The sequence below is a fragment of the Mixophyes fleayi genome, chromosome 9 (assembly GCF_038048845.1).
Source record: "Mixophyes fleayi isolate aMixFle1 chromosome 9, aMixFle1.hap1, whole genome shotgun sequence".
NCBI lineage: Eukaryota > Metazoa > Chordata > Amphibia > Anura > Limnodynastidae > Mixophyes > Mixophyes fleayi.
In genome coordinates, this window is record NC_134410.1 from 12,308,161 (window position 1) to 12,334,125 (window position 25,965).

General features: G+C 42.5%; 3 protein-coding genes across 3 annotated transcripts in view; 1 reads left to right on the forward strand and 2 right to left on the reverse strand.

Annotated features, from left to right (window-relative positions):
• Nucleotides 1-6,511: 6,511 nt before the first annotated feature.
• VPS52 (VPS52 subunit of GARP complex) lies at nucleotides 6,512-18,844 on the reverse strand. Its single transcript, XM_075186434.1, has 20 exons — nucleotides 18,737-18,844; nucleotides 16,625-16,697; nucleotides 16,411-16,463; nucleotides 16,084-16,159; nucleotides 15,819-15,886; nucleotides 15,081-15,256; nucleotides 14,845-14,995; nucleotides 14,166-14,266; nucleotides 13,231-13,363; nucleotides 12,892-12,949; nucleotides 11,819-11,952; nucleotides 10,835-10,990; nucleotides 10,509-10,627; nucleotides 8,951-9,074; nucleotides 8,771-8,866; nucleotides 8,157-8,264; nucleotides 7,999-8,064; nucleotides 7,386-7,497; nucleotides 7,193-7,311; nucleotides 6,512-6,913 (listed from the first exon to the last, which is right to left on the reverse strand). Exons 1-20 carry the CDS (start codon nucleotides 18,743-18,745, stop codon nucleotides 6,767-6,769), a joined length of 2,079 nt encoding a protein of 692 aa, XP_075042535.1. The 5' UTR covers nucleotides 18,746-18,844; the 3' UTR covers nucleotides 6,512-6,766.
• Nucleotide 18,845: 1 nt separating this feature from the next.
• RPS18 (ribosomal protein S18) lies at nucleotides 18,846-23,041 on the forward strand. Its single transcript, XM_075186435.1, has 6 exons — nucleotides 18,846-18,944; nucleotides 20,087-20,185; nucleotides 20,390-20,476; nucleotides 20,564-20,665; nucleotides 20,749-20,840; nucleotides 22,920-23,041. Exons 1-6 carry the CDS (start codon nucleotides 18,942-18,944, stop codon nucleotides 22,993-22,995), a joined length of 459 nt encoding a protein of 152 aa, XP_075042536.1. The 5' UTR covers nucleotides 18,846-18,941; the 3' UTR covers nucleotides 22,996-23,041.
• Nucleotides 23,042-25,654: 2,613 nt separating this feature from the next.
• Nucleotides 25,655-25,965, reverse strand: part of DAW1 (dynein assembly factor with WD repeats 1) — a 1,609-nt gene continuing 1,298 nt past the window's right edge. The window contains exon 1 of the mRNA XM_075186437.1: nucleotides 25,655-25,965. This exon is cut by the window's right edge and continues 1,298 nt beyond it. Coding sequence (XP_075042538.1) covers nucleotides 25,945-25,965 — 21 coding nt within the window. The 3' untranslated portion in view covers nucleotides 25,655-25,944.

Sequence of the window (25,965 nt, forward strand, 5' to 3'; positions counted from 1 at the left end):
GACATTTATATTATAGATATCGGTGATGCTTATAACTCGAAAACATTTTGCATATTTTTAGGGTAACTAACACACACAAACTTATTTAAAGTACCAGTTGGCTTAAAAATAAGATTTATTTATTTTTTCCCCCCAAAGACTTAATCATTATTTAAGGACATTAATAATTTATCCTCTTCCTTTCCTCTATCTAAAGTGTGTGGTTTCTGCTGCTGGCCCTGTTTTGTCAGTGTCCCTGTGGTCCCTGATGAAATCAGGGCTACCAAAAAAAATAAAAAAAAAGTCCTAATTTGGACTAGACCACTGCAGATTGCATAGCTAGCCCTGGTTGCGCATTATATAGTCCCAGTGCTATATGTGATGATGCTGGGATTGAGTGAGTGTGATGATGCTGGGATTGAGTGAGTGTGGTGACGGGACAGGGAGTGGGGCCAGAAACACGACTTTGTGCAGCCACCTCTACTTTTTTTTTCAGGTGCTCAACGGAGCAATAGAAGTGATCACCACCACATGGAGGTTAGTGGTTACTCTGGAAATATTTTTTGTATCTAAAACTGAAATTATTCTTTTCCTCCCTCTGCTGAGCGAGATGCTAGTTTCCCCATCTTGACTCTATTGTTGGCTACAAAGCCCTACAAGTCAGCGTTCTTCTAGTACAAGCCTAGTCCTCTGTAACCCATCAGATAGACACTTTCCAATGTTATGAAGTCATGAGACTATAATTCCACTACAGCCTTCAGCAGAAGCACTGGCATTATCCCAGTCTGCTCCCTGTATCCCTCTCCAGTTTAGGAACCTCAGGGGAGTGTGTGGGGGACTAATGTACAAATGGCTTTCTCTACAATCAGCTTTCTAAAGAGCCATTAACCAAGGTGGCCATGCTCTCATGAGGTTGCCTTAACAGCTGGACTTTCATCTTGGCGGCTGGAGCTAAATAAAATTCAAATGTGACGTCAGATGGACAGTGGCCCAGTGAGAGGCGGTTAGGAGACAGCAGAGGAGAGCTGGACTAGGTGTCTAGTGCTGACCTGTAGCTATAGGTGGATCTCCTAGAGGCTGGCATACCAGGTCCTATTGGATCCAGTGCACATTGTATCCTTTTAGGAGAATCTTTAAAACATCTTTCTCCATTTATATCTGTTTCCTTGTATGTTGCGATTACAATAGAAAAACCCCTATTTTTCTGTTGCCCTATTGGGGGACACTGTGACAGATTGGGGTATAGTAGGTGGTCCTGGAGTCGGGAGTACATTAAACTAAAAGTGCTGGGAGGATAGCGCCACCCCTACTTTGCCCCCACTCAATATTTTTATTTATAATAAAGCCCAAAAGAGAGGGCCTAACAAGGTCAAGAAGAAAAAAAACAAAACACAGCTAATAAACAATTGTTGGGGTGGGATCGGAATTTCTGGTATCTGGGACGATTTCCAAGGTGGAGGTGACTGGACTGTGAGAGACTCTGGCTGTGAGGAATAAAGGTGGCATGTCTAACACCAGGTCAATGGGATTGAGAGACTAAGGAAATTGTGGTGTTTTTGACTGAGGGATATTTGAGGGTCGGTGGTGACTCTGGGGAAAAGGAAAGATGAGCTGTGTTTTGGACATGTTGAGCTTTAGGTAGCACTGGGACATCAATGTGGAAATGTCATAGAGACAGATGGTTCCAACACATAGTACAGAAGGGGAGAAGTAGATTTTAGTGTCGGCATAGAGGTGATTATGGAGGCCAAATAAGCAAATTAGAGATGAGGAGTATAGTGTGAAAAGTAAAGGGGCCAAGAACAGAGCCTTGTAGGATCCCAATGGAGAGGGGAGGATGTGCTGGAGGTAGAAACACTAAAGGAGCGGTTTGATAGGAAGTGAACAAGGAAAGAACCTTGTCACAAAAGGCCATGGAGTGAAGGGTGTGTAGGACAAGAGGGTGATCAGCAGCAGCAGAGAGGTCCAGGAGGATGAGTGTGTAGAGGCAACCCGAGGACTTCGCTCCAAGTAGCTCATTGATCACTTTTGTACGAGCAGTTTTAGAGGAATGTTGGGGACAGGGGTCTGATTGCAGAGAGTCGAGAATGGAGGGAGAGGAGACAGGCGCTTGTACACAAGTCGCTCAGGTAATTTAGATGCAAAGAGGTGGAAAGAAATACAGCTGTATTTGGAGTGAGAGTTTGTTTAGGATTGGTGAGGTGAGCACACATTTAAAAGGAGGCTGGAAATGTGCAAGCACAGGGCAAATAGGATCGAGGGGTAGGTTGTAGGATGTGATGAGTACGGAGACTGGTTGAAGGTTGTGATGAGTACGGACAATTTGTCTTTGGTTGCTGGATAGAATGAACTGAGGGTGGATTGGGGAGAGTAGGAGAAGGTGGGTGGGTAGAATTTGACAGGTGGAAATATCTTCTTGAATGTGGATTTTGGCTTTGAAGTAAGTGACTTATTTTAAATAATTATTTTTAATACTTTATTGTTTTTAAACTATTTAATTTTTCTAGAATTAAATACTGTCTCAATTCTCAATTCAACAACTACAGTAGACTTAATGAGACAAACTGTACATTATTTGAGTGTTACACAAACTATAACCAACAATCAAAGTAACATTGAAAATTCGAAGAAAAATTCAGTCAGGTTGCCACTAAATACTAGTGGATGAGCAATTTGTATGAATTTTCTTTAGTTTGCGTCCAAATTGAGTTCTTACCTACCTCCTTCCTAATTCAGGACCAGTCCTGCGAGCTCAGTGTTTCACTCTTGGCTGTTTTTATTAAAGTGAGGATGAATAACTTGAGTAAAAGGTAGAGATTAGCCTTTGTAGGTGGACCTACAGAGGGCAGATGCTGGACACATGATTCATTGGTAACCCATTGCACTGACAGAGCTTGGGAAATGGTCATGTACACTATGTCATGAAAGAATTTGATGTTCTGTCTCATCCAGTGCCTTAAATCTTTGGGATCTAGTCCTGGAGAAAATGCTGGATTATTCCAAAATGAGCCATCCTGCGAGGATACCCCAAGGTCAAAGGTCGACAAAAAAAATGCAGAATGGGAGGGAGGCACGAGGCCTGTGGCTGGTCTTTGATATCCATCTGAAGACCAGCGTATGCAGTAAGTGGCCTTCTATGTCTACCCATAGTTTGAGTGTTGGCATTAGCTAATACTATCTACGTAACATGAGCAGCAGGATAGTATTTAGGAAGGCAGGGGAGGACTAAGTCTCCTTTCCTCACTAAGGTGAATCCTGGGCCTTCTGCTAGCCCAGATGAAATGCTCAATACTACTTTGGATATCTTTGAGAAAGTTGGAAGAAACCCAGACTGGAAAGGTTTGGAAAAGGTAAAGAAACCTGAGGTGGGAATTCATCTTATTGGCTGTCTCTTTATCAATGAGATAGATTGGAAGCGCCACAGATATTTTTTAACTGCTTCTATTAGAGGTGTGAAGTTGGCTGAGAATAATTTGTCATATCGGTCAGTTAAGTGCACTGGACATGCTCAACCCTTCGTCCAAACAGTATCAAATATCCAATCGCGCATGGGTGCCAGTCCTCGGTAGCAAAATAAAGACCAAACAGAAACCAATTTTCAAGAAATATAAAGGCGCTAAACCAGAGTCCACAGTCTCTTAGAAATATATGTCTATTTTTGCTCGCTATTCATTTAGCCTATTTGATATGTAAAACAAGCCTCAATTGGTACGCTGTGAGTATCTATACAGAGGTGATAAATATCTGAGGCTCCTTTAAAAAGCAACCAAAGAAACCTTACAGGAATACACAAAATTTTCATATAGTATGTGTCACATTTTTGTAAAAACAAACAAACAACTAGTTGCTTTTTAATAAATTGATCTATGCAGGACAAAAAAAAAATATGGATATCATCATTTTAATGCATATTAATAAGTCTTGAATTTTTTAAAAGAATTATGAATTGGTCTGAGAGCGCCCAACTAACTAACTACTTTCCTCTCTTTCTTTCATGATCTTCTGTAATATAAGACTACCCCACTTATAATATGTCTGACGGTATATTGGTATGGGATATACACCATTGTGTTAAGGAATATATTAGATACACAATATTTTGCCCCTCCACCATCTGAAGATAAAATAGCGGTAAATTTCACTTATCGGGTATTAGGGTGACCACAAACCTTACATGTGTTCTGTAAGATTTCTGGGGGAATGTTGATGCTTCAACAACAGAGGTCTCTAGAAGGAAGGTAATTCAAGCTGTGGTTTCTTATGTGCCTTACCTCCTTATAAGAAGGTTTTGGGACATTCCCAGTCATGATGGGGGCCACGGCCCTAACACCTAAAATGTTGGTTGGTTGTTACGGCTTATCTGCTCAGGTTTTCTATTTGTAGATTTATTACCCCTCATCTCTATGCTATATGTAATCTAGGTACCCTACCAGACTAAGCGATACATGTGGCCCACGTTGAAAGGGGTTTAGCCAAGTACTTTTATTTGTAAGCGTTTTCCAAAAATATATTGTCTCTAGTACAAATCTTATGTGATCTAATAATATGCCAGTAAGGAATGACCTTTATCACGTGGTTAGGATGGCGAGACATTAATATCATATTACCTGAAATTGGTTTGAAAAATGTGCCATTACAACCAATGCTTCTTTGTGTTGGTGGCATAAATGTGCCACGCTATAACTACCAATTTCATGATGTTCTCTTTCTCGAGAAATGATGCTGCATTTCTAATTTACATGTAAGATAATGTTTTAATACCTTTTTATAAATCAATATCCTGATTTGCCTTCAATATTTTCCATTTTTACCTTTAAACACTTGTGTGTCTGATGCTTTGTTCTCCATTGGGCAGAGTGCATCTAGAGAGGCTCGTTAGGACTATGATGGTAATCTAGGCCTTACCCAGCAGGATTTTGCGCTGTGTTTTGTGGATGAGGCCCTGTGCATACATGTAAATCGAATCTCTTGAAGATGACCTAAATTTTTCTTATCCTTAAAATGTTAAGTACTAGGCATGGAATTCGACCGTAATGACCAAGAATCCAATACAACCAATTTATAGTATATTAATTTTCAGCAGAATGTTTCTCTCCATATTGTCAAACGTTTCCTCCAGAAGGCGACACATCTAAGCGATGAAAGTGCTGCAATAGGGCTCATCTGAATGAGCTCCTGCGAGTTCCTTGTTTTATCCAATAAGAAAAGAGTTAGAAAATTAGACTTCCACCTAAGTCATTTTTCTACAGTCTACACAGAGTGTTCTGAGCCCAGGACCACAGCAACACACGTTCCAAACTCACGAATGCGAAGCTGCAGCACAAATGCTCTTTTTTCAATGATGTTTTGCACCTACTTCTCCACAAATGAACTCTGCCGTGGTGCAAAACTTTGTGCTGTCCAATGGGAGGGTTTGGGTGGATCTGTGGCGTCGCTTGCAGACTATAGTTTAGGCGCATCCGTATGCTCATTTCTACATGCAAAACCAAGGGGGTAAATGTATCAAGCTGAGAGTTTTTTCGGCGGGTTTGAAAAACCAATCAGATTCTACCTTGTCATTTATTTAGTGCATTCTACAAAATGATAGCTAGAATCTGATTGGTTGCTATAGGCAACATCTCCACTTTTCAAACTCGCCGGAAAACTCTCCGCTTGATACATTTACCCCCAAGACTTTATTGTCACAAGATTATTTCAATTACATAAAAGGTTGGAGAGAGCACAGGGGAACAGACTTTATTCTCTCCACAAAATCAAAGCTTTATTTTTTCACCAGGGTCGGAGTTTGGCCTTCATCCCATACATTTAATTTAGCTCCTTCCAGTTGTACTTCTTTGGAAGGCATTTCTAGGTGCTCTTTGATGAATCTAATAAAAGCACTGAAAAGCACAAAAAGCGACACATGTAATACAGACAAGCCCACTGTTCTCTCACCCTTGTGAGCAATTTAAGTCTTAAATGGAGTTAAACTGAAGTATATTTTAGCAGCAGCGATTTATATAGCGCTACTAATTCCACAGCGCTGTACAGAGAACTCACATCAGTCCCTGTCCCATAGGAGCTTACAATCTAAATTCCCTAACACAAACAGACAGAGAGGTCAATTTGATAACAGCCAGTTAACATACCAGTATGTTTTTGGAATGTGGGAGGAAACCGGAGCACCTGGAGTAAACCCACACAAACATGGGGAGAACATACAAACTCCACACAGATAAGGCCATGGTTAGGAATCGAACTCATGACCCCAGTGCTGTGAGGCAGAAGTGCTAACCACTAAGCCAGGAAAAGTTGCGGGTAGGAGGGTGCTCCTAGAGTGTTAGCAGGTTTGAGGCTTTCCGTCTCCCGCAGAGCTGGGTGCAGACTGATTTTCACGGGTGTGAATGGTGAAATGCGCCGAGCAGACTAGTAGGAACACTCGCACAAATACAGAAAACGTTCCGATCCGCCTCATTTGCAAACGAGCACTACCATTAGTAAGATACACCCGCAAATTATTTTTTCTAAGCTAAAACCAAAGAATTGCGGTGTATGTGTGTTATTTTACTTTATTAGGGAATGAGAAGGGACAGTTTTTGCTTCTTTAAATTAATTTACAAACAACACAAAACGCGTAGCACAAGTCCTGATCTCTGGTGTAACGGAAGAACAGGGGGAATGTGACGAATAGACGGGAGCAGCAGTGACCTATTAGTGTCTCAGCACAGATTCTGTGATACAGTATTCGTCTAACATGGATGGTTGTAAAAACACGGCCAGCACAAGTAACAATGCAGTTGTCCCCTCCTCAGAAGTTGGGTTTGTGCTTCTTGAGCTCCACCATCAGATGATGAAGATTAATTAACTCTGAACAAACCGGCAGATTCCGGAGAGGCGGCTGAGATAGAATCTTATGGAAACGGTGATAGTACTGGATCAACTGTGTGAGCGCCCCCTATGGGAAAACGGAACAAGTACAGCCATTAAATTATAATTCTAACTACAGCCACAGTGGAGGCAGCTGTTCTGTGAGTCAATATATACGAGATTGTGACTTATAAATCCACTAGGAACACTCTGGTTCCGTGATGGGTGCATGTTAATCTATTCACAGTGTTCTAACACAGATATTTTAAAAGTCCAGTCTCCACTCCAATTTCATTAAGCTGATATGTCAGGAGTCAGAGAGGTGGCCACCTGCGTAAACCATATTATCTTAGCGGTAACATTTTACCTGTATTATACTGGTGCCATTCTTGAAATTTGTAAAGGACTTCATGACGTCCTGGCTCAGCGTCTCTACGGCGTGTTTCCATGTGGCGGAGAAGCCTCGCACCAGTTGAGCCACACGTGCTGTAAGGAAGTAAACGCTTAATGATAAAGTCATTCGACAAGGGACTCGCGTAGGTGACACGAACGTCGCTCACCTTCCTCGTTCCGCAGCCGATCCTGCTGACCCTTCTCGATAAGTGATTCCGATTCTTTTACAAAGGAAATCATCCCTCCGAAAGACGGAGACAGAATCTCTTCTATAAACTCCTAACAGAGAAATGTTAGACGAGGGCGATGTAGAAAGATTCCTACAATACTTAATTTTAAATACTTTATTCAAGTATTATAAATTATACTGTATACGAGGGAAATTTGATTGAGAAAAAAAAACAAAACTTTGAGTAAAGGAAACAAACTTGACGCCGTACCATCGTCATTGGTATTGGCCAATTCATAAATCCTAAAACTTAAGACAAGATGTGAAATGCAGAAAACAGTTCAGCAATGAGGCCTAAACTGATGTATGTCATCAAAAATATCAACGGACCTCCGACAGAGAAAGAGTTGAAGGCGTCTGGTAATTTAGTCCGAAAATTGAATCAATTTTCATCATGTGTGATAAACTTCAATAGTACTATAATAGCCAGATGTAGAGATCGAGGTGGAACGTGATGGATTGTGTTAGTTTCCGACCTTTAACTACAACAAAGGACAGTGTAACACAACAGAATAATCTACAACAGCCTGATTGTTCTCTTCATCACTGACCTGTGTCCGTGCGGTCAGCAGCTGCTGGAAACTTTCCACCTCCTTACTGTCTGAGGTTGCTCGTTCCTTAAAATGAACAGTGATGACACTCATGAAGGAGGGAGCAGCAGACTATATATATATATAATCATTTAATAACAGTCTTCGCTGATACTCACCATGAGGACACCGAGCATCATATCGTAGTTATTAATCAGGAAGACGAGTTGCTCTTTCCTAGAGGAGAACTCGGCAGCCATTCTCAGGACAAAATTCTCCACTTCAACCTGAGAAGGGACCAGGAGAGAAAACTGAAGTCTTGTAGGGACAGGTGTAGGATTATCAGTATTTACATTCCCTTGGACTTTCCCGTAATCCTCTTTCTACAATGTGACCAGAAGGGTTGTGCTGGAACACCTATGCTGTACAGATACCATCACTCTCACTGGAGAATGATAGAAGTTTGTCTAAAGGAAGCATCTCGCCACCTAATGCACTAACATCCCTGAGAATCTTACATTCACCAACATTCCGTAATGTTACAATCACCAACATTCCGTAATGTTAGATTGAGAATACTGTAAGTCAACTGACCTAACTATCCTTCTGACTACGCAATCTTTACACAAGATTAATAATGCCACTCTGAAGATACGTGGCTTTTCTGTGGCCCCCAGACTGTCCTAAACCACTACAGCCTCTATTATGCTACATCAATGAGTAGACATGCTTGTGTCATACATAAAGCCCACCTTGTGGATTACACGAGAAGACCCTCTCTATGTGACGTTACCTGTAGTTGTCCCAACAGAACATTGGTCTTCTCGTTTGGAAACGTCTGGTTTATACTGACAATGGCTGACGAAAACTCAGCGTAACGCCGGGTTACCTAGGGAATGGACACAGAGAGAGTATATTAATGGGTGTAGATGGATGTGTGAGTCTACGACTTGCATATGGAAGAAGCTCTTACATAGTGTGGCCACGTGTCCAGCGTTCCCAGCCTCTGGGGGTCCGTGTTCCGGATGCTCTGAATGTTTAGCTCTAAGATATATTGGAAGCGAGGCCAGAGCATGTCTAACAGTGTCTCCCAGTACCTGTATCCCAGTTATACAAAACACGGATAACAGGCATCAGCTCAGTCTCAGCATATACAGTAAAATATCATAATACAGGGCTCAATTATTGCTCCTTATTAAAATAATACATTAATATCGGCTGCTTAATAAATAAATTGGCATTGTCCCCATAATTAATAAGTGACTCCCTAATAAATGCTTAATATAATCTTTTTTTGCTCCGATAGGCCAGGAAGGTCAAACCGCATGCTGTCCTCCCTGTCGGAACCATGTTTAAAAAAAAGAAGATAGTCGTTTTTTGGCGGTTTGGCCAAAATTGCACGAGATTTTGGACGACTTTACAAACCGCTACTCACATGTTTTGAGGTTAGTGAATCCAGGGTTTGACTCTGAAAACCGCATGTGATGTGGGGCGGTATGCAAACCCACACACAAAACCGCTGCTTAGCAAATCTCCTGCTAATTATTTAAAATGCTTAAAAAATAATTAAGTGAAAATGAAATCCATGAGAGGCACAAAAATTGAATATAAAATTAAATTAAAGCAGATATTTTAACAAATAGAAAAATAACTCTAGTTTGTCTAACATCTATCAAAAAATGCTAAAACTTTGTCAAGTCACAAAACTACAAGTCAATGAGTAACGAGTTAACTTATAACGATCAATCAGCTATCAGCAACTTGCACTAGATGGAAGACAACTAATTTCTGATTGGATGCTGGTGGTTAGAGCACATTCAATCTAGTTGTAACGTATAACGGCTGGCTCATTTAGAGTTAAAAATACATGTTTTTTGTGTTTTGTTCTTTTTGCATAATACGAATTTCCGTACTACATCTGTATCTAGATTTTACGTATCTCTGCCAAGAATAGCAGAGCTTAGCGGACAAGCTAAGGCAAGGTCATGTTCACGTAACTGCGACACAATTAGACGATGACGCATCTGCAGATAACAGTTAAGGATGCTTTTTTTTGCTTTTCCGAGGTACTTTCTGTGCTCAAATGAGTCCAACAGTAAATCAACCTCTCAATGTCTAAAGGGAGTCAATATACACCGATGTGAGGTTATATACCCAAGGTCAGGGGCAAACGCGGGATTTGTAGAGGGGGGTTTCCACACCACCAGTGGGCGTGACCAGCATGCATGGGGGCGTGGCTATAATATTAGACGGTGCTTGGCTGCTCTCCAACTCTTCCTATCCCTATAATATACATGGGCAATGCTGTGTGCACTACTGTTAGGTGCACGCAGCTCTCCCTTTTCAAGCAGAGCTGTGTGAAGAGGGGGCAGGGTCCAGCCACCTCAATTATACAGTGCCCTAGGCTTGGAGGGGGGGTTTCCAGGCACTAGAACCCCCCCCCCCCCCTCCCATCGTTTTGCCTATGAAGGTTTTGGCATTACAGTACTTTAGTGACACTCAATGTGTATAACAATGTGTTAATGTCTCACTTGTCTATGGCAGGGATGTCTCTCCTCTGAGCGATGCCTTTAAACCGCAGCACAATATGTATACACAGGAAAATCGCAATGCTGTCGTAGCAGTCGGATACATAGGAGTCAATGTGCTTCTGTTAGGGAGAGTCACAGATTGTAAAAGCAATTCAAACACGACCTGATGTTTCTGTAATATGTATCACAATTAGCCTGATGAGCTTGGTACATACCCCCACAGACATACTACACAAGTTATTTTGGGATTGATCAGGGTGGACACACTCACTGTGCTGAGTTATAGTACTACGGTACGGTGAACGCACGTGTCTGAACTCACTCACCAGGAACATGGTCAAGCTGCGGCCCATCACCAGGTTAAATAGATCCTGAGCTGCCAATCCGCTCACCAGGAAGAAGTCAGACAAGAAGAGGAATTCCCGGCAGCTGTTATCAAGGAGGGCGTAATGCTGGCTGCGGAACAGAGACTCAAACGGGTACTGGGGGGAGAAAATGGGGGTAAGAAGGGTTAAAAGGGAGAAAATAAGTAGTATAAACATTTTCCACAGCGATCTCCCCCTTAAAACTACAATAAAGACATCCATTCCCCTACACACAAAGTTATGTCCCCCTTCCCCATATCAGTAACTAATTAGGTCTCTCAATGACCTCATTGTCTGGTCTATGTGTTGGCCACCAGACTAGTGATTAGTGACACTATACTGACCCCTTATCTTACCTTTAGGGGGAGTTCTCTCCCACCAGCCTCTCACTTATAGGGAAGTTCCTTTCTCCCGGAATCCCGCCGGACCAGATTTAGTTAGGAGTAAATCCAGGTGGAAGGTGCAATTTTGCACCTTGGCAAAACCACGTTAGTTGCAGAGAGGACACATTTTAAATGTGCAGACAGTTTTGAAGTTGGGGCTGGCGCAGTGCCCTAACTCAACTCTAAATTGCAGTGGTAAAATAAAGCTATTCAGTATTCATGTACTACATGCAAAAACAGCCAGGGTCTTCCCTGCATGCAAAAAGAAAATTGAGTTTGCACCCCTGGTTTGTCCATGTAGCATTTTACTGAATCTGCTCCTAATTTTAAAACGAGGCCCAATATGAGAACCTCATTATCTCCCCCAGGAAGTCTATCACGTCCCATCTAACTAACAGTGGATTCCCATCTGAAAGGCTGAACTTGATGGGTCTAATTTCACTGCTTACTAAGATCACTCCTGACTGGATGTCACTTTCATTCCTCTCAGGCCTTTTACTGAACTAACATCCCTCATCCCCTTTCCCTCTCACCCCTGACCCTAGACACAGAGCGCACTCACTCTGACATCGCTCCTCTGTGCAGAATGCGGCACTATGATCGGACCCTCCAGTTCAGTTGGGCTGATGATCGCAGCTCTGTTCCCGACGGTAAACACTGTGTTCTTGCTCCGTAACGCGGGCTTGGAGAAGAAGCGTGTTAGGGTTAAGGAGAAAACTATATGTTCTACTGGCTGACGGGACAAATTATCCAAACTTAAGAACAAGATGTTCTAATGATAAAACAGATAAGAAAAGGCCAACAATACAAATTCCACAAACCTACTGCTAAAGGTACGTAAACATCCAATATTAACTGGGTATACAGTCACTTTAATTCATGTGTTCTGTAGATCTTTATAAAATAGATGGTAAAACAGGCTAACATCAATCAAAACAGCTACAGCTACAGCTCTATGTGGGCAGATATTGGAAAATCTGATATAGACAGACATTTTTGTATCCACATTTGCAGTAAGATGTAACACTACGGGCTGATGCCCATGGCCGCCTTCCATGCCCGTGTGGTGCGTCTGCTCTGGGCTGCGGTCACCGCTTGGTAAGCCTAGCTAAATTGGCACTGACTCTTTGAACCCTATGGATGTTGCACCGGCAGTACACACAGGCGTTCACGATAATTGCTCAGCAGACATGGCCACAAGGCAATGCTGCATCTGTAAATCATAATAGTGGAGCTTGGAGACAACATTATATAGAACCGGTCGTAGTTATGGACCAGGCTCCTCTCCAAAGCCTCCAAATGTACAGGATGGCTTAAAGGTAAAGTGTTCATGATTAATCCCCATGGAGGTACGCTTTTTGGCAAAGCAAAGAAGGAACATGATGCTTTGGGGCCGGTCCTCCTTCTTTAATAAGTGAAAGGAACGGAACACCTGAGGTAGACCGTGCTCGACAGGCTGTGACAGTTCTCTGCTATCCAGGTACAGTCTATAGACCATTAATCAGACAAAGCTTTATGTACTTCAATAATCACACACATCATACCACACCAGCCATAGTGTATAAAGAAGAAAAGAATGAGCCACAGTGGCAATAAGATCACTCCTATCTGGATGTACTAATCACATAAGGATATCCTTCTTGGCTGTGTCTTCAATCCCCATCAGGTCGTCTTTCTCTGCAACTTCCTCGTACTGAAATAAAGTCAGAGAATGAAAGGGAAGAAAAGAGACAATGGGAACAGATGCAGCGTAAGGCGGAAGAAGATAAATAGCGTTATGTCACTTTGCTTTATTTTTTTTACATCATAGAGGAAAAAAATGTATCAACAGCAAATAGGACACAGAATTATTAATGAGGGGTCGGGTGCATTCACCCCCAGAGGCTGCGTATAGGAGGGAATATAATCTACCCCCATTCCACTGACTCACTAATCATATTCTACTTACATCCCCCCGATCGCCCCCCTCCTCACCTGAACCTTCATCAGTCGGTTGGTATATGACTTAAAGTAGGACAGGTAGACTTTGCTCATGGTTTCCACGTACTCGTCCTGGATTTCCTGAGCTACCGACCTCTCATTCCCCAGGAGGAACTGATAGAAGAACCTGCAGAACCAACAAGAACCCAAATCAGAAATACAATAACAATTAGTTGGACTGGTCTTTATTTGAACAGTTAGTTCTTAGGAAGGTGAGGAAGTGTCGTGTGTGTAGCTGGATCACTTCAGGCAGAATAGGACATGTGAGAAACTGTAAGTAGAGGATTCTGGGTTTGAGATGGAGTGAGCTGTAAGAAGCAGTGCATTCTGGGATATGTAATGGAGTGAGCTGTAAGGAGCAGTGTATTCTGTGTATGTGAGTTGTAGATGAGCATTGCATTGTGGGTATATGATGGAGGTAGCTGTAAGGAGCAGTGCATTCTGGATATGTGATGGAGTGAGCTGTAAGGAGCAGTGCATTCTGGATATGTGATGGAGTGAGCTGTAAGGAGCAGTGCATTCTGGGTATGTGATGGCGTGAGCTGTAAGGAGCAGTGCATTCTGGGTATGTGATGGCGTGAGCTGTAAGGAGCAGTGCATTCTGGGTATGTGATGGCGTAAGCTGTAGGGAGCAGTGCATTCTGGGTATGTGATGGAGTGAGCTGTAGCTGAGCATTGCATTGTGGGTATGTGATGTAGTGAGTTGTAGATGAGCATTGCATTGTGGGTATATGATGGAGGTAGCTGTAAGGAGCAGTGCATTCTGGGTATGTGATGGCGTGAGCTGTAAGGAGCAGTGCATTCTGTGTATGTGATGGAGTGAGCTGTAGCTGAGCATTGCATTGTGGGTATGTGATGTACTGAGCCTTAGATGAACAGTACATTTTGGGGTATGTGACACAGAGAGCTGTTTGTCAAGACAAGCTGACCTGTATTTAAGCAGTGCATTCTGGGGGATCTGATAATTAGTCATGGGTTTACGGAAGGAGTAGATCTTCTGCAGAACGAACTCACGAACTTTAGTCACAGCCTGAAATCAAGAATGGTAGTGTTATAAATATGATTGGGAGAGTTATAAATATGGATGAGATGTTTATAAATACCTAGAAACTGAATAGAAGAAATAAAGTGACACAGAGAAAAATGACACACAGAAAGGAAAGATATCTTTGATGTACCTATATCAGGTGAAGGCAGCCGCTTTGTGGTAGGAACAATCAATTATGAGTATACAACCTATTATTTTAATATTAATTCAAATTGAACTAATGACATGGCTATATTTTAATTAATATATTGTATGTGCAGGTATACTGGTTCAGTATCAGATGTCTCAATGATGTCACTCATTCCTAGTGAGTTCATATGCTGTATTCTCTTGAAAACTCTACCACACACAAAATGGCTGCTACCACTGTAGGTGACATGGACTTCGATAACATGGCTGAAATAGCACAACTGTATTGTTACCCATTAGCAACCAATCAGACATCAGCGTTGATTAATCTAATGCACGTCAGGCTAAAGTAAGCAAAATGTCTGACTGATTTAATATTATATGATAATGAAATACACCTCACGCACAGAAGGTCAGGGCTTAATACGCACCTTTATCTTCAGTTTCTGAAGAGTGTCTTGTACATCGACACAGGCCTGTGTGTCCCTGAACGCCTGCTCCTTTACATAGTTTATCTTATTGTTCAGTTCCTGTAACTGCTCCACAAACTGCTGTTCTGTGACCGGGACATCCAGGATGACACTAGAGAGAGAGTCTGAGGTAATTGTGGCATGGAGGTAAGCAGGGCTTTCTCCGGCTCCGTTACACTACCAGCTGGTCCCGTTACCTTATCATCGTGTTGGGAATGATCAGTTCATCAACCAGCTCACTCAGCTCACTCCTGACCGTCTGACGGTTCTTTAGTTTTATGTTCATGGCGAGAGACATTTCCTGCAACGTGTGGATCTCTGAGCTGATGGAGCTGAGGTCTGACTGGAAGCCGCCCAACATGAGGCCCATCCTCTGTAAAGCCAACAATAACACAATGGGGGGGTCACCTATTTTTGTGCATTTGCTCCGGTTTTTATGAACAGGTGCATGAATTAACATCGTTTGAGGGATATATTTATTACTCCATATGATGGGAGAAGTTGTGCAGACATGGACAGATCAGGGTCTAATTCTGTGCAAAAGAATGACATTTGGTTTATTGGAAAGAGATATTCTCATGAGATCCATGGGGTGTGGAGTACACTTCTATGGAGGCTTTACTGGGTTATCCAGGGTCACTTTTAGTCACACAAAACAACCAGAGTTTTACACCACTTTAGAGAATAAGGTCATAGGATCGTGGTCACTACTTTTAACGGGCCACCTTCTGCACCGTCTAGGTGCATTTCAAAGTGTAAATGCATAAATTAATCACATAACCCAATGTAAAGAAAACAAAACAAAAAAATAACGGTGGGACAAAATGGTAGAGATGGCGCTATAACTTCATGAAAAACAACCTCCAGGTTATGGAAAGCGTAATACTAAAGCAGGTGGGTGAATGCGAGAGGATGGACAAAAGAGAAAATTTCACCTCGAGAATGGCATCACAGGCAATGATTTGGTTATGAAGAGAGGCGATGTTCTGGCTCTGCTCTATATCTAACACCTGCTGAGGAAAATAGACATCTCTGGGTGGGACAGGGAAGACATACAGACAACAGTTTGGTTTTGGTCTTGAAGGCCCCTCAGAGGAAAGATCTCCTCCATGTGACACAGATAAATAGTTTTGTAGGGAAGGGACACTAGGTCCTGGCCCGGTCACTTTATAGGTTGACCGTGTGGTCTGGGAAGGATACAGTCTTTGATTGACACATGTTCTATCTGCTGTAACTCCATCTCCACTTGTTTCGAGTACTGTCTGAGGTCAACACCCTGAGGACAAAAACAAAGGTGGGACAAGATTCAGAGAAGTAGAAGCAGCATAAAGTTTGACACAATCAAGAGAACCCATGAACTTCTACTTCTAATGTCACTCCTCCACCGTCCCCCATGTTCCATAGGTTATATGGGATTAGCATGATCACTGGCTGTCATCCCCATGTCAATGTTACATTATACACTCAAACCACAAATGTTATTGCCTATGTCTCGTGTTCCTCTACATGTGTTATTACCACACTCACCGTCTTCAAGGCTTCCTGAACAAGAGCATCCTCGAGGTTCTCCTGAATGTGGACTGAGCAGAGAGAGAGATGGTGAGTCAGGGGGCCAGGGAAATGGTCACAGGGAAATAAAACGTGGGACAAAGGTAGAGGGTGGCTGAAGAGAAGAAGTAGTAGAATGAGGAGTGGAATAAAGAGGATAAGGTGGACGGACCAACAGAGGTCAGATACTCACTGCCCACTGTGTCCAAAGTGAGATCATCTGAGGTCAAATCAAGGTCTCCAAGGTTCAGGGTTAAATCATCCATCTAGAAAGGAAAATAAAAATCAGCATGTAGCAATAGTATACATATCACATACATGATTTTCTCTTCCATAAAAACTCTTTGATCGTACACCGAGTCCTATCCGTCTGTAATGTACACGAAGACAGTGGTCTATAGAGTGCATGTTCCAAGCGTACCTAGTGATACCACCAAAACTGGAGCTCCTGCAGCCTCATAACATTACACAATGTTATGAGGCTGCAGGAGTCAGGTATAATTGTCAGGTATAATTGTTATATCACAACATGATCAACCGCGAGCAGCAGGTCCGCATCAGTTACTGACGGATCTGAACTATTTTAGAGATGATACATTAGGCTCCTGCCATGTCTAGGAGATGCTTTGTAAGGAATTGATACTAGGGGAAGTTTGTACTTTCTATTAAAGGATAGATAAAATCTTACTGGTTGCTATGGGCAACACCTCTGCTTTTCCTATTTAGGTTTGATAACTCTACCTCTAGGTCGAGACCTGGACACTATATAGATTGTCCTAGGTTTCTGATGTAAGACTTGTTTCCTTTCTATCCCCATTCGCTACTGTTGGATATCCCTGTGTCCCATGTTAATGTCCTGCAAAGGATTCCTTTGTAGTTCCACACAGCTTATGATGCCCGTATGAAGCAGTTAAAGAACTGGAGTGGACCTTAGCCCAGGCAACCAGTCTGGCCCTCAAGTCTTCAGGTAGACACATCACTAAAGGTCCGTCCCATGAGACAGTGGTGGGGCTAGGCTGACCCAAGTGGATTGCATTATTTGGACACACTACCATTGTGGACAGTTAAGCCTTGGGGGGCCGGAGGGGGTGGTTCTTCTCTGGAATTCTAATTATGAAGAAGAGCAGACTAGGCCAAAGTGAATGACCGTGATTTTGGCCTTAAGCTGAGATTAAGTCAAGAGAACTGTCCTGTCTGCACCTCCCATCCTCATGTGACCATGTCTATGGCTCCAAGAATCCCATTTACACCTACAGCTGGGATTCCCTAGTTGGAAGATTGATCTTATTACATCGTAATAGGTCCCCATAATCCATACTTTATCCACAGCCCAACAAGCATTCATATAATCAATCATCATTTTGCTAGTGTGCGGCAGTATGTTGTTGGTGTCTACAGATAATATTTATTTTCATCTTGCCAGACAAAAAAGCACAAAACTTCTACAGAAATATATATAATAAAATTCTATGTGCGGAATAACATATGTCAGTATGTTTTACCATATATTTGGAGAAAGATAAACTGAAAATATAGCACGCACACATTCAGGTCCCTGCGCACAGAGTATTATAAAATGTCTCTAGCTCACAATAAGATGAATTGGAGGTGACATCTAAACTTGCAAATTGATTTTGATTGGATGTCATGTAATACAAAACATTCTGTTATACTTTTATTTCTATAGACTGTAAATTACTGGAGGCAGCTGTGGGGGTTCCTTTTGACACTTTTACAAAAAATATACTAACCTATATGCCACATACATCGTCCATAATTTAATACTGGGACGCACATGACTGAGCAATGACCACTGTCTCTGATCTACAATTAGCATCCGACAGATACTGGAGAATACTGTGGTGTTGCATTATAAAGGCAACAGCAACCTGGTGCATCAGCAATTGTGGAACTACAAGTACCAGCACTACCTGCCAACCTCTATGGTTCCACCACAGCTGGAGAATCAGAGAGCCTACCTCTAATACAGAGATATATATCAGTCTATAATTGCAGAGCATGCTGGGACTTGTGGTTCCACTGCAGCTGGAGAGCTACAGATTATCTACCTGTGCCATAAACAGGTTACTATGAGGCTACTAGTGGAAAGTAAACGCCTATCCCCAGCAGCTGGGTATGGACCAGATATAAGCAATGACTAGTAGGAATAATACATACACTGCCAGCTTGCAGGACACAGTGCTCTGTCCTGCAGGGACATGACTGATGCAGCACATTAATACATACAGAAGATATAACACCCCATCTGGGGAGACACATACTAGTGCACCCCTAAATTCCTCACCTCTGCCATCTCTGATGGGTTTCTGGACTCCAAAACAGGTATATTGCCCTGTTTCCGGTTCTACTTCCGGGTTTGGAACTACAATTCCCAGAATTCCACAGGAAGAGGGCACCCAAACTCCCGGAAGTGAGGTGAAGGGGCGGGCTCTGCATAAAAGTAACTCGCGTCACTTCCTTTTTCTCTCTCTTTCCCTGAAGCTGCCGCCATGGTGAGTGATATCAGGGGAAAGAGAGCTGGGGGTGCCGGCAATCCGCCGCCATCCGGCCCCGGGGAGGCTTCTGCAGCCGCTGGGGCAGCGGGGCCGGCTTTATGGGGCTTTCTAGAGTGGTTGGGCCGGGATATTACGGGGGGAGTCAGACATGTCTCCCCTCTGCGCGCAGTGATGTGTAGCCGGTGTGTACTAGGTCCCTGTATAAGTCTATGGTGACTCCTGTGCGATTATCTGTATAGTGTCTGAGCGTCCCCCGTGTGCTGGGTGTGATCAGAGAGTTAGGTGTTGTCTATTTATACTATACAAGTGTGCATGTTATTCCTATAGTGTCTGTACATTGAGCAGAACTAGTGTGTGATGTGTGTATGCAGCTGCTTTGTATTATATAATATATTATAGTTATTATATAGTAACATGGTGTGTTATTCCTAGAGTGTCTGTGTGTTGCATATAACTAGAGTGTGACTTGTATATGTAGCTGGTGTGTGTGTATGTATACTTGTCTGTGCATTATATTAGGAATGGTGGTAATTGCATTTATGATAGTGTAAATACTGACAGTGTTTATACCTACAGAATTATTATGATTCTGAAGAGAGCGACACATAAGAGCTACTTACCTGTAAACAGACACAGGGCAGATCTGATGTGTGAAGAGGGTGAGACTTCCAAATTCCATCACTTCCAAACGCAACTTGGGTTTTTATTTTTAAAGCGGCAACACGCAGACCCCTAAAGTAAAGGTAGTACTTACGTGGGTGTGTGTTGCTGCTTTAACAACTTAAATGTCCAAGTCGCGGTTGGGAGTGACGTAATTTGGAAGTCTCGCCCTCTCCTCACATTGGATCTGCTCCGTCTGTTTATAAGTAGCTCTTACATGTTGCTCTTTTCAGAATCGTAATACTGTAGGTGGTTACACTATCGTTAAGTAGTACACCCATTAGGAATATATATATATTGTACTATAGTGAGAATCGCATTTGGATTTTGTAACCAGTGATGGGTAGAGGCATTTTGTTTAGAGTATCTGCAGTATTGTTTGCTATAATGTATCCTATATACACAAGTTATGACTGGTTCTTGGTGCTTGCTCATAAAATAAGTTTTCTATCTAACTCTTCCATGTTTTCTCCCGTTAGTCGCTCGTAATCCCTGAGAAGTTCCAGCACATCTTGCGTGTCTTGAACACGAATATTGATGGGCGCAGGAAGATCGCCTTCGCCATCACCGCAATTAAGGTGAGTGTTGCCCCGCTCTTGTTGTGGTGACAGCCTGGTTACTCCAGGTGCTTCTTGTCTATAGTGGCTCGTAAGTCAGTGTTCACGGGCCAGAATATGGGTTAGTAAGGAACCTTTCTACTATAAAACCACTGCGTAGAACTATTCTGAATGATAAAGTAAAGCATAGTATTGATATAATTCCAGTGTTACTCTCTCCTAAAGGGTGTTGGACGCCGTTACGCTCATGTTGTCCTGCGCAAGGCTGACATTGACCTATCCAAGCGTGCAGGAGAGCTGACTGAGGATGAGGTGCGTCTCAGGATATGTATTTAGTTTCTTGCTCCAGGCCATGTTGCCCTCTGCTGGTCTCACAATGGCCTCTCACTTTCTTCTCAGGTGGAGCGCGTGGTCACAATTATGCAGAATCCTCGTCAGTACAAGATCCCAGATTGGTTCCTGAACAGACAAAAAGACATCAAGGACGGGAAATACAGCCAGGTACGACATCTACTGGAGGGTAGTGATCTGGGGAAACCCTGGGATTGTTCTCTGGTCATCTGACTGTCCTACCTTCCCTTCAGGTTCTGGCTAACGGTCTAGACAACAAACTCCGTGAAGATCTGGAGAGGCTCAAGAAGATCAAGGCTCACAGAGGGCTGCGTCACTTCTGGGGGTGAGTGGCTGGTATTTCTCCTAGCGTGAAGGAATGGCCGGGATACTAGGACGGGAGGGTAAATTGTATGCACTGATACTGGTACACGTGTGTATTCTAGTCAGTCTTACTGGAGAGACAATGGGTAAATTCTAGGTGAACAACTTCTATATTTGACTGCTCCCCCTTTAAATGACAGAACTAAAGGGTTCTGAAGTCCTATCCAGGTTGACACCGTGTAGAACTATATAAATTCATCAGTCCATGTATGGGGTCCATTCAGCTCCATAAACACCTGCAAGGTGTTGAGCCCTGGTGATGTAACGTCCTCGTGGAAGCTGGAGTCTGGGTGTTCAATGCAGTTACTTTGTAAACCCATGGAGCTCTGTTTTGGTGGTGTGGTTTATATATGGGTTGGGAGTTTGGACTACTCCAAGTGAGTCAATGAGCTGCTTTATCTGCCCTGCAGACTGTAATGCTATTGGCAGAAGCTTTTGTCGTGTCACAGCTTAGTCACCCGATTACTACATGAAAACTGCAGATCAGATCTGTGTTCTGCGCCCCTTCCTGTCCGTGAGAGGGTAGTGTCACACTGGAGACTTCTTGCCTTTGTATTTCCACAGTGGAATATTGGAACAACAAATCGCTATTGTAAATATTCGGTGTAGTGTTTTATCTGTTTTAAGACCATAAGCAGTTATACACCTCATGGGAAAGCAAGGGGTCAGCTACATATAAACGAGATTATTTCAGTTTTTCAGGGGATGGTAATGTAGTGTTGAGCTGTGAAGGGTTTTGCACAAGCAATCTTTCTATGGTGGGTGTGACTGTACACTCTGAAATTCTCCTATGTGCTGGGCTGCTTCTGGTGTCCTCTTGCTGTACAGAGGAGCAGTGTAGGTGACAGTTCATCAGAGGCGAGTACTCCTACTCACACTGCACTGGTCCCAATACTGCAGCATGTCTAGATTACCAAGAATACTGCAGCTGCCCTGATGACCCCCACCCCCAACTGTGAGGATGAATTATCTTGTGTGGCCAACACTGTATAGGATTTCTCTGTTCTAATGCTGCAATGTTATAAAGGTAGTTCTCAGCAAGTGTGGGACTGCATTTGCCTGTGGACCACCATACTGATCTCTACATCACATGACTAACAGAGTATTCTATATACACTGATGGAATTAATTTACAGTCCCTGATTATGTCTTACATGGTGGTTTGAATATTCCTCTACTCCTTGCTTTACACCAGACTGGCCAGAGGGTATGAGGTGCCATGATGTTTGATAATTGTGTTGTGGTCACATCCTATACAAGGTAGTGATGGTGTATACAGTATTCTATCAAATTTGTTTGACTTGGTCTGTAGGGTGCACAGCTGTGCAGATAACCTCTGGGGGGTAACATTCTGTATTGTAGTCTGGTTCATGGATCAGTGGTGAAGGAAACGGACGTTGGTCTTCTGTGGTCAGGTTGTTGCAGCTCTGTACAGGACTGGTTTATAGGCTGGATACAGTGGATGTGCCTAGCATCTTGTGACATAAGTAATGTGTGGCAGTCTGTCATCGTACTGTGGGCTTGTCTGTAATTACTCCATTTCCTGTGATGGCTTGTCCCAAATGTCATCTCTATGTAAGAGGGGCAACGAGTAGATATGGTGCTTGTACCTTTAGAGAAATAGAATGTTTAGATTGTACAGATTCTCACCATAGAGAGTGAAAGCAAAGTCACAGCAGTTATATCCCTCTGAATTTAAGACTTGTTCTGCTTCATTTCATAACCCTGTAGCCTGAATTTGCAATAGTCCCAGAGACAGATTCTTTGCTCCTTTTTTAGGATGTCCCAATCCAAAATAACATCCAGCCTGTTGCTGCATATCAATGTATCTGCTCTCTATATAAACTGCAGATCATTGAAGCCTGTATGAATTGTAATTTTAAGGCTGTATCCAAAAGTCGTATGTAAGGGAATGTGTAATTCTAACCTGCACTGATTTAGTGGGTCTGTGTCTGGCTGTAACTGATAATGTTTCCTCTGTGTTGTATCTAATGCACTGAATCCCTTTCATACACTAATGCACCTTGTTTTGTCCTTGCAGTCTGCGTGTGAGAGGACAGCACACAAAGACCACCGGCCGCCGTGGACGCACAGTGGGTGTGTCCAAGAAGAAGTAATCTGTCTGGCTGTTATTTGTCAATAAAGTTCTCTAAGAAAAACAAAGCTGTCTGGATTTTTATTGAGGCTGAAGGTCGTCATATTGATATCGTGCTGCTGCCAGCACTGTCTGCATCTGGGTCTTATAACCTTTTCGGCACTACTCTGGTTAAATGCAAGGACTTTAGCCAGGACAGATTGGTCTGTGGTGTAGAAAACCAATTGGGCTTAAGGCAATCTGGGTAGGTTTTGTCTTTATATTCTGACACCTAGAAGTTTAGAAGGTGGTGAATCACTGTTCATGAGATCTTCTGCCTCCAGCAGGAAATGCTTATGGGTCCCGCAGCACACCAGAGGGCAGGTGCAGTGTGCTCGCCCTCCAACAGGCTCTAAATCTCATGGGAGGGCCAGCCTCCCACTACAGCTGCGGAGGTCTCAGGCAGACATTGAGCCACAAAGTCAGGAAGTGGTTGGGGCGCAGCTGGGAAGTGAGTTGCAGGTATATAGTAGAATTAATGGAGTGGCAAATGGTTAGAGGTGGGGTTGTGTAAGCATTGACTATAATCTATTTCGGAAGTGGATAAAATTAGGAATGTTTCTGTAGATTAGCCAGTGAATGGGTTGGGTTTGAGCTGCATGTGGGTGTATTTTGGAGCAAATGCACTTTTTTTTTTTTTTTCCCCTCTATAAAATATTACACATTTGGAGGTTTTGTGAATAACTAGGACTTTGGCAGATGTTCTACTGCAGGACTGGCTGACCTGTGGCATTTCAGGTGTTGTGAAACTAGTCTCAGAATGCTCAGAAACTTTAGAGTGTGTGCTGGTACTTGTAGTTTCAGAACACCTGGAGAGCCACAGATTGGCCAGACATGTTCTACTGTTTAGTGGCTTTAATTGCAATTGCTCTTTAAAGTCAACTAAGCGGTCTGGATGGCTGCAGCCGTCAAATCTTTGGCACCACCTCTGCAGGGTGTGGAGAAGTAACGCCTGGGGAAGCTGAAGTGAATTTTAGGTTTTACTCTAACCACATGGAGCTCCCAGTTTTGGTGGGTGGTATGTAAGTGTGAGAGCTAGATACAGATCTATATACATACACAATGCGCTGCTTAATCTGTAGAGGGAAGTGACCATTATTCACCTGTTCTGCCCTGCAGCCTAACGCAATGTAGCTTAGTCAATGCTGATCGGATGTGTCTAGACCACTTCCTACCGGTAGAAGGGTAGTGTCTCACTGAGGACTTAACTTTATAATTCCACAGTGTAAAACTAGCTATAAATCAGTATGGTAAGTATTCAGTGTGGTGTTACTGTCCCACTTCAGAACATACGCAGGTATAAATCACATCCAGGAACACTGGCAGTAACGTAACATTGTTTTTTGTAGTACTGTGTTCTCAATTAGTGTCCTATCCATTTTTGCCTGTTTTCTAGAGGAAAATCCCTGGTCCCCTCTAAACCTAGAATATGGTAAAAGCCACAAAGTGCACTTAAATGCAACCACCTGGATCCACAACATTCACACAAATTGTCTGATCATACTGCACCACATGACACCCAGATCAACACTAAATTCTTACACATAACCTGGATCCACACTGAAGTCACACCCAGTTCTTTCTGGCTACATGGGTTATAAGATTTACCTTCAGATCTGTGATCTTCATCTGTCATAACCATCAGCTAAAAAGATTGTGACTATAAACTTGAGATCTGCCTATGCTGCTGGTTGGCAGTGTATACACACTGCAGAATTGGAAGGACCTAGTTTACAGATATTTTAGTGCTTTGGAACGATGGTTATTAGTGTTCACACTAATACAATATCAGACCTAAGGGTTGTTTATTGTGTTTGGCCTGATAATCGGGTGAATAACCTGTAGTGTGTAACCAGCCTAATAGTTGCAGATCTTATGAACTCATTCACCATCATTCATTTATATAGCGCCATTAATTCTACAGCGCTGTACAGAGAACACATCATTCACACACATGCTAGACAGTTACATGCTGCAATCGTAAAGCTGTTTACTAAACCAATTATCTTGCTTGCATATCAGATATTCCTATGTATAAATAACATGTAATCAGAGGGAGCTCTCCTCTAACCTTATTACCTTGAACAGAATTTCATATACCTGTACCCATCAGCACATTTACCTGTAACTTTTATTACCCTTCTCCCTGTAGGTGTGGTATTCTATAGTCTCAGCTCATCTGGGTAAACTGAGGGCATGTGTAGTTCATGAATATTCAAATGTAGCTGGTTATTATGGGTTTGAAACGCATTAATAGGCCAGTGTAACTGTTCAACAATTCACTTCTCCTCTGTGCCTTTTGAATGTCTTGATGTACACTAACACTCAGCCTGCTTGATGCCAATCTAAGTATCTGCTCTCTATATAACTGGCACACATGAAGCTTGTGTGAATTATATTACATTGTGGCTGTAATCAGAAGTCAGATGTGGGGGAAATGTCTAATGCTAAACTGCGTCCAAGAAACATAACATGTCTGGCTGTGTTATTTCTTAAAGTTTCCTGGATTTTTGTATTGTTATAATTCATATGTATAAATCGTTGTCACTCAGTTACATAATATATACACAATATGCCATTTAAAGAAATTAAGTGATTTTTTTTTTTTTTTTTTTTGGTCTTCATAAAACAAAATACTGTCAGGGTTTTTAATTAAAAACAATTTTATTAATGCTAATAAAAAAAGCAATGAACTATGCAAAGCAGCAACATCAATATGCAAATAACAATAAACTAGTCAATAAAATCTACAGAAACAAACTAGTCACTGGAACACTTTACGGATGTGAGTAACTTGGATCACGGAGAACATGGTATTTGTGGCTGTTGGAAAAGAATTAGGCTAATAATCCTTATGTCCATCACATTTTGGCTATTCCACTTTTTTTTTTTCTTTTCAGCTTGCCAGAGGCTGTACAGAATAAACGATTGGCTAACGCCATATTCTACAAGT

What these genes read in the sequence shown, in the direction of transcription:
- VPS52 (XM_075186434.1), bottom strand. An exon ending in ACCGACTGATGAAGGTTCAG is followed by an intron (nt 12,950 to 13,230) that starts GTGAGGAGGGGG and finishes ACTTTATTTCAG; the next exon opens with TACGAGGAAGTTGCAGAGAA. An exon ending in GCAGCTTGACCATGTTCCTG is followed by an intron (nt 10,628 to 10,834) that starts GTGAGTGAGTTC and finishes TCTCCCTAACAG; the next exon opens with AAGCACATTGACTCCTATGT.
- RPS18 (XM_075186435.1), top strand. An exon ending in TCGCCATCACCGCAATTAAG is followed by an intron (nt 20,186 to 20,389) that starts GTGAGTGTTGCC and finishes TCTCTCCTAAAG; the next exon opens with GGTGTTGGACGCCGTTACGC. An exon ending in GAGAGCTGACTGAGGATGAG is followed by an intron (nt 20,477 to 20,563) that starts GTGCGTCTCAGG and finishes CTTTCTTCTCAG; the next exon opens with GTGGAGCGCGTGGTCACAAT.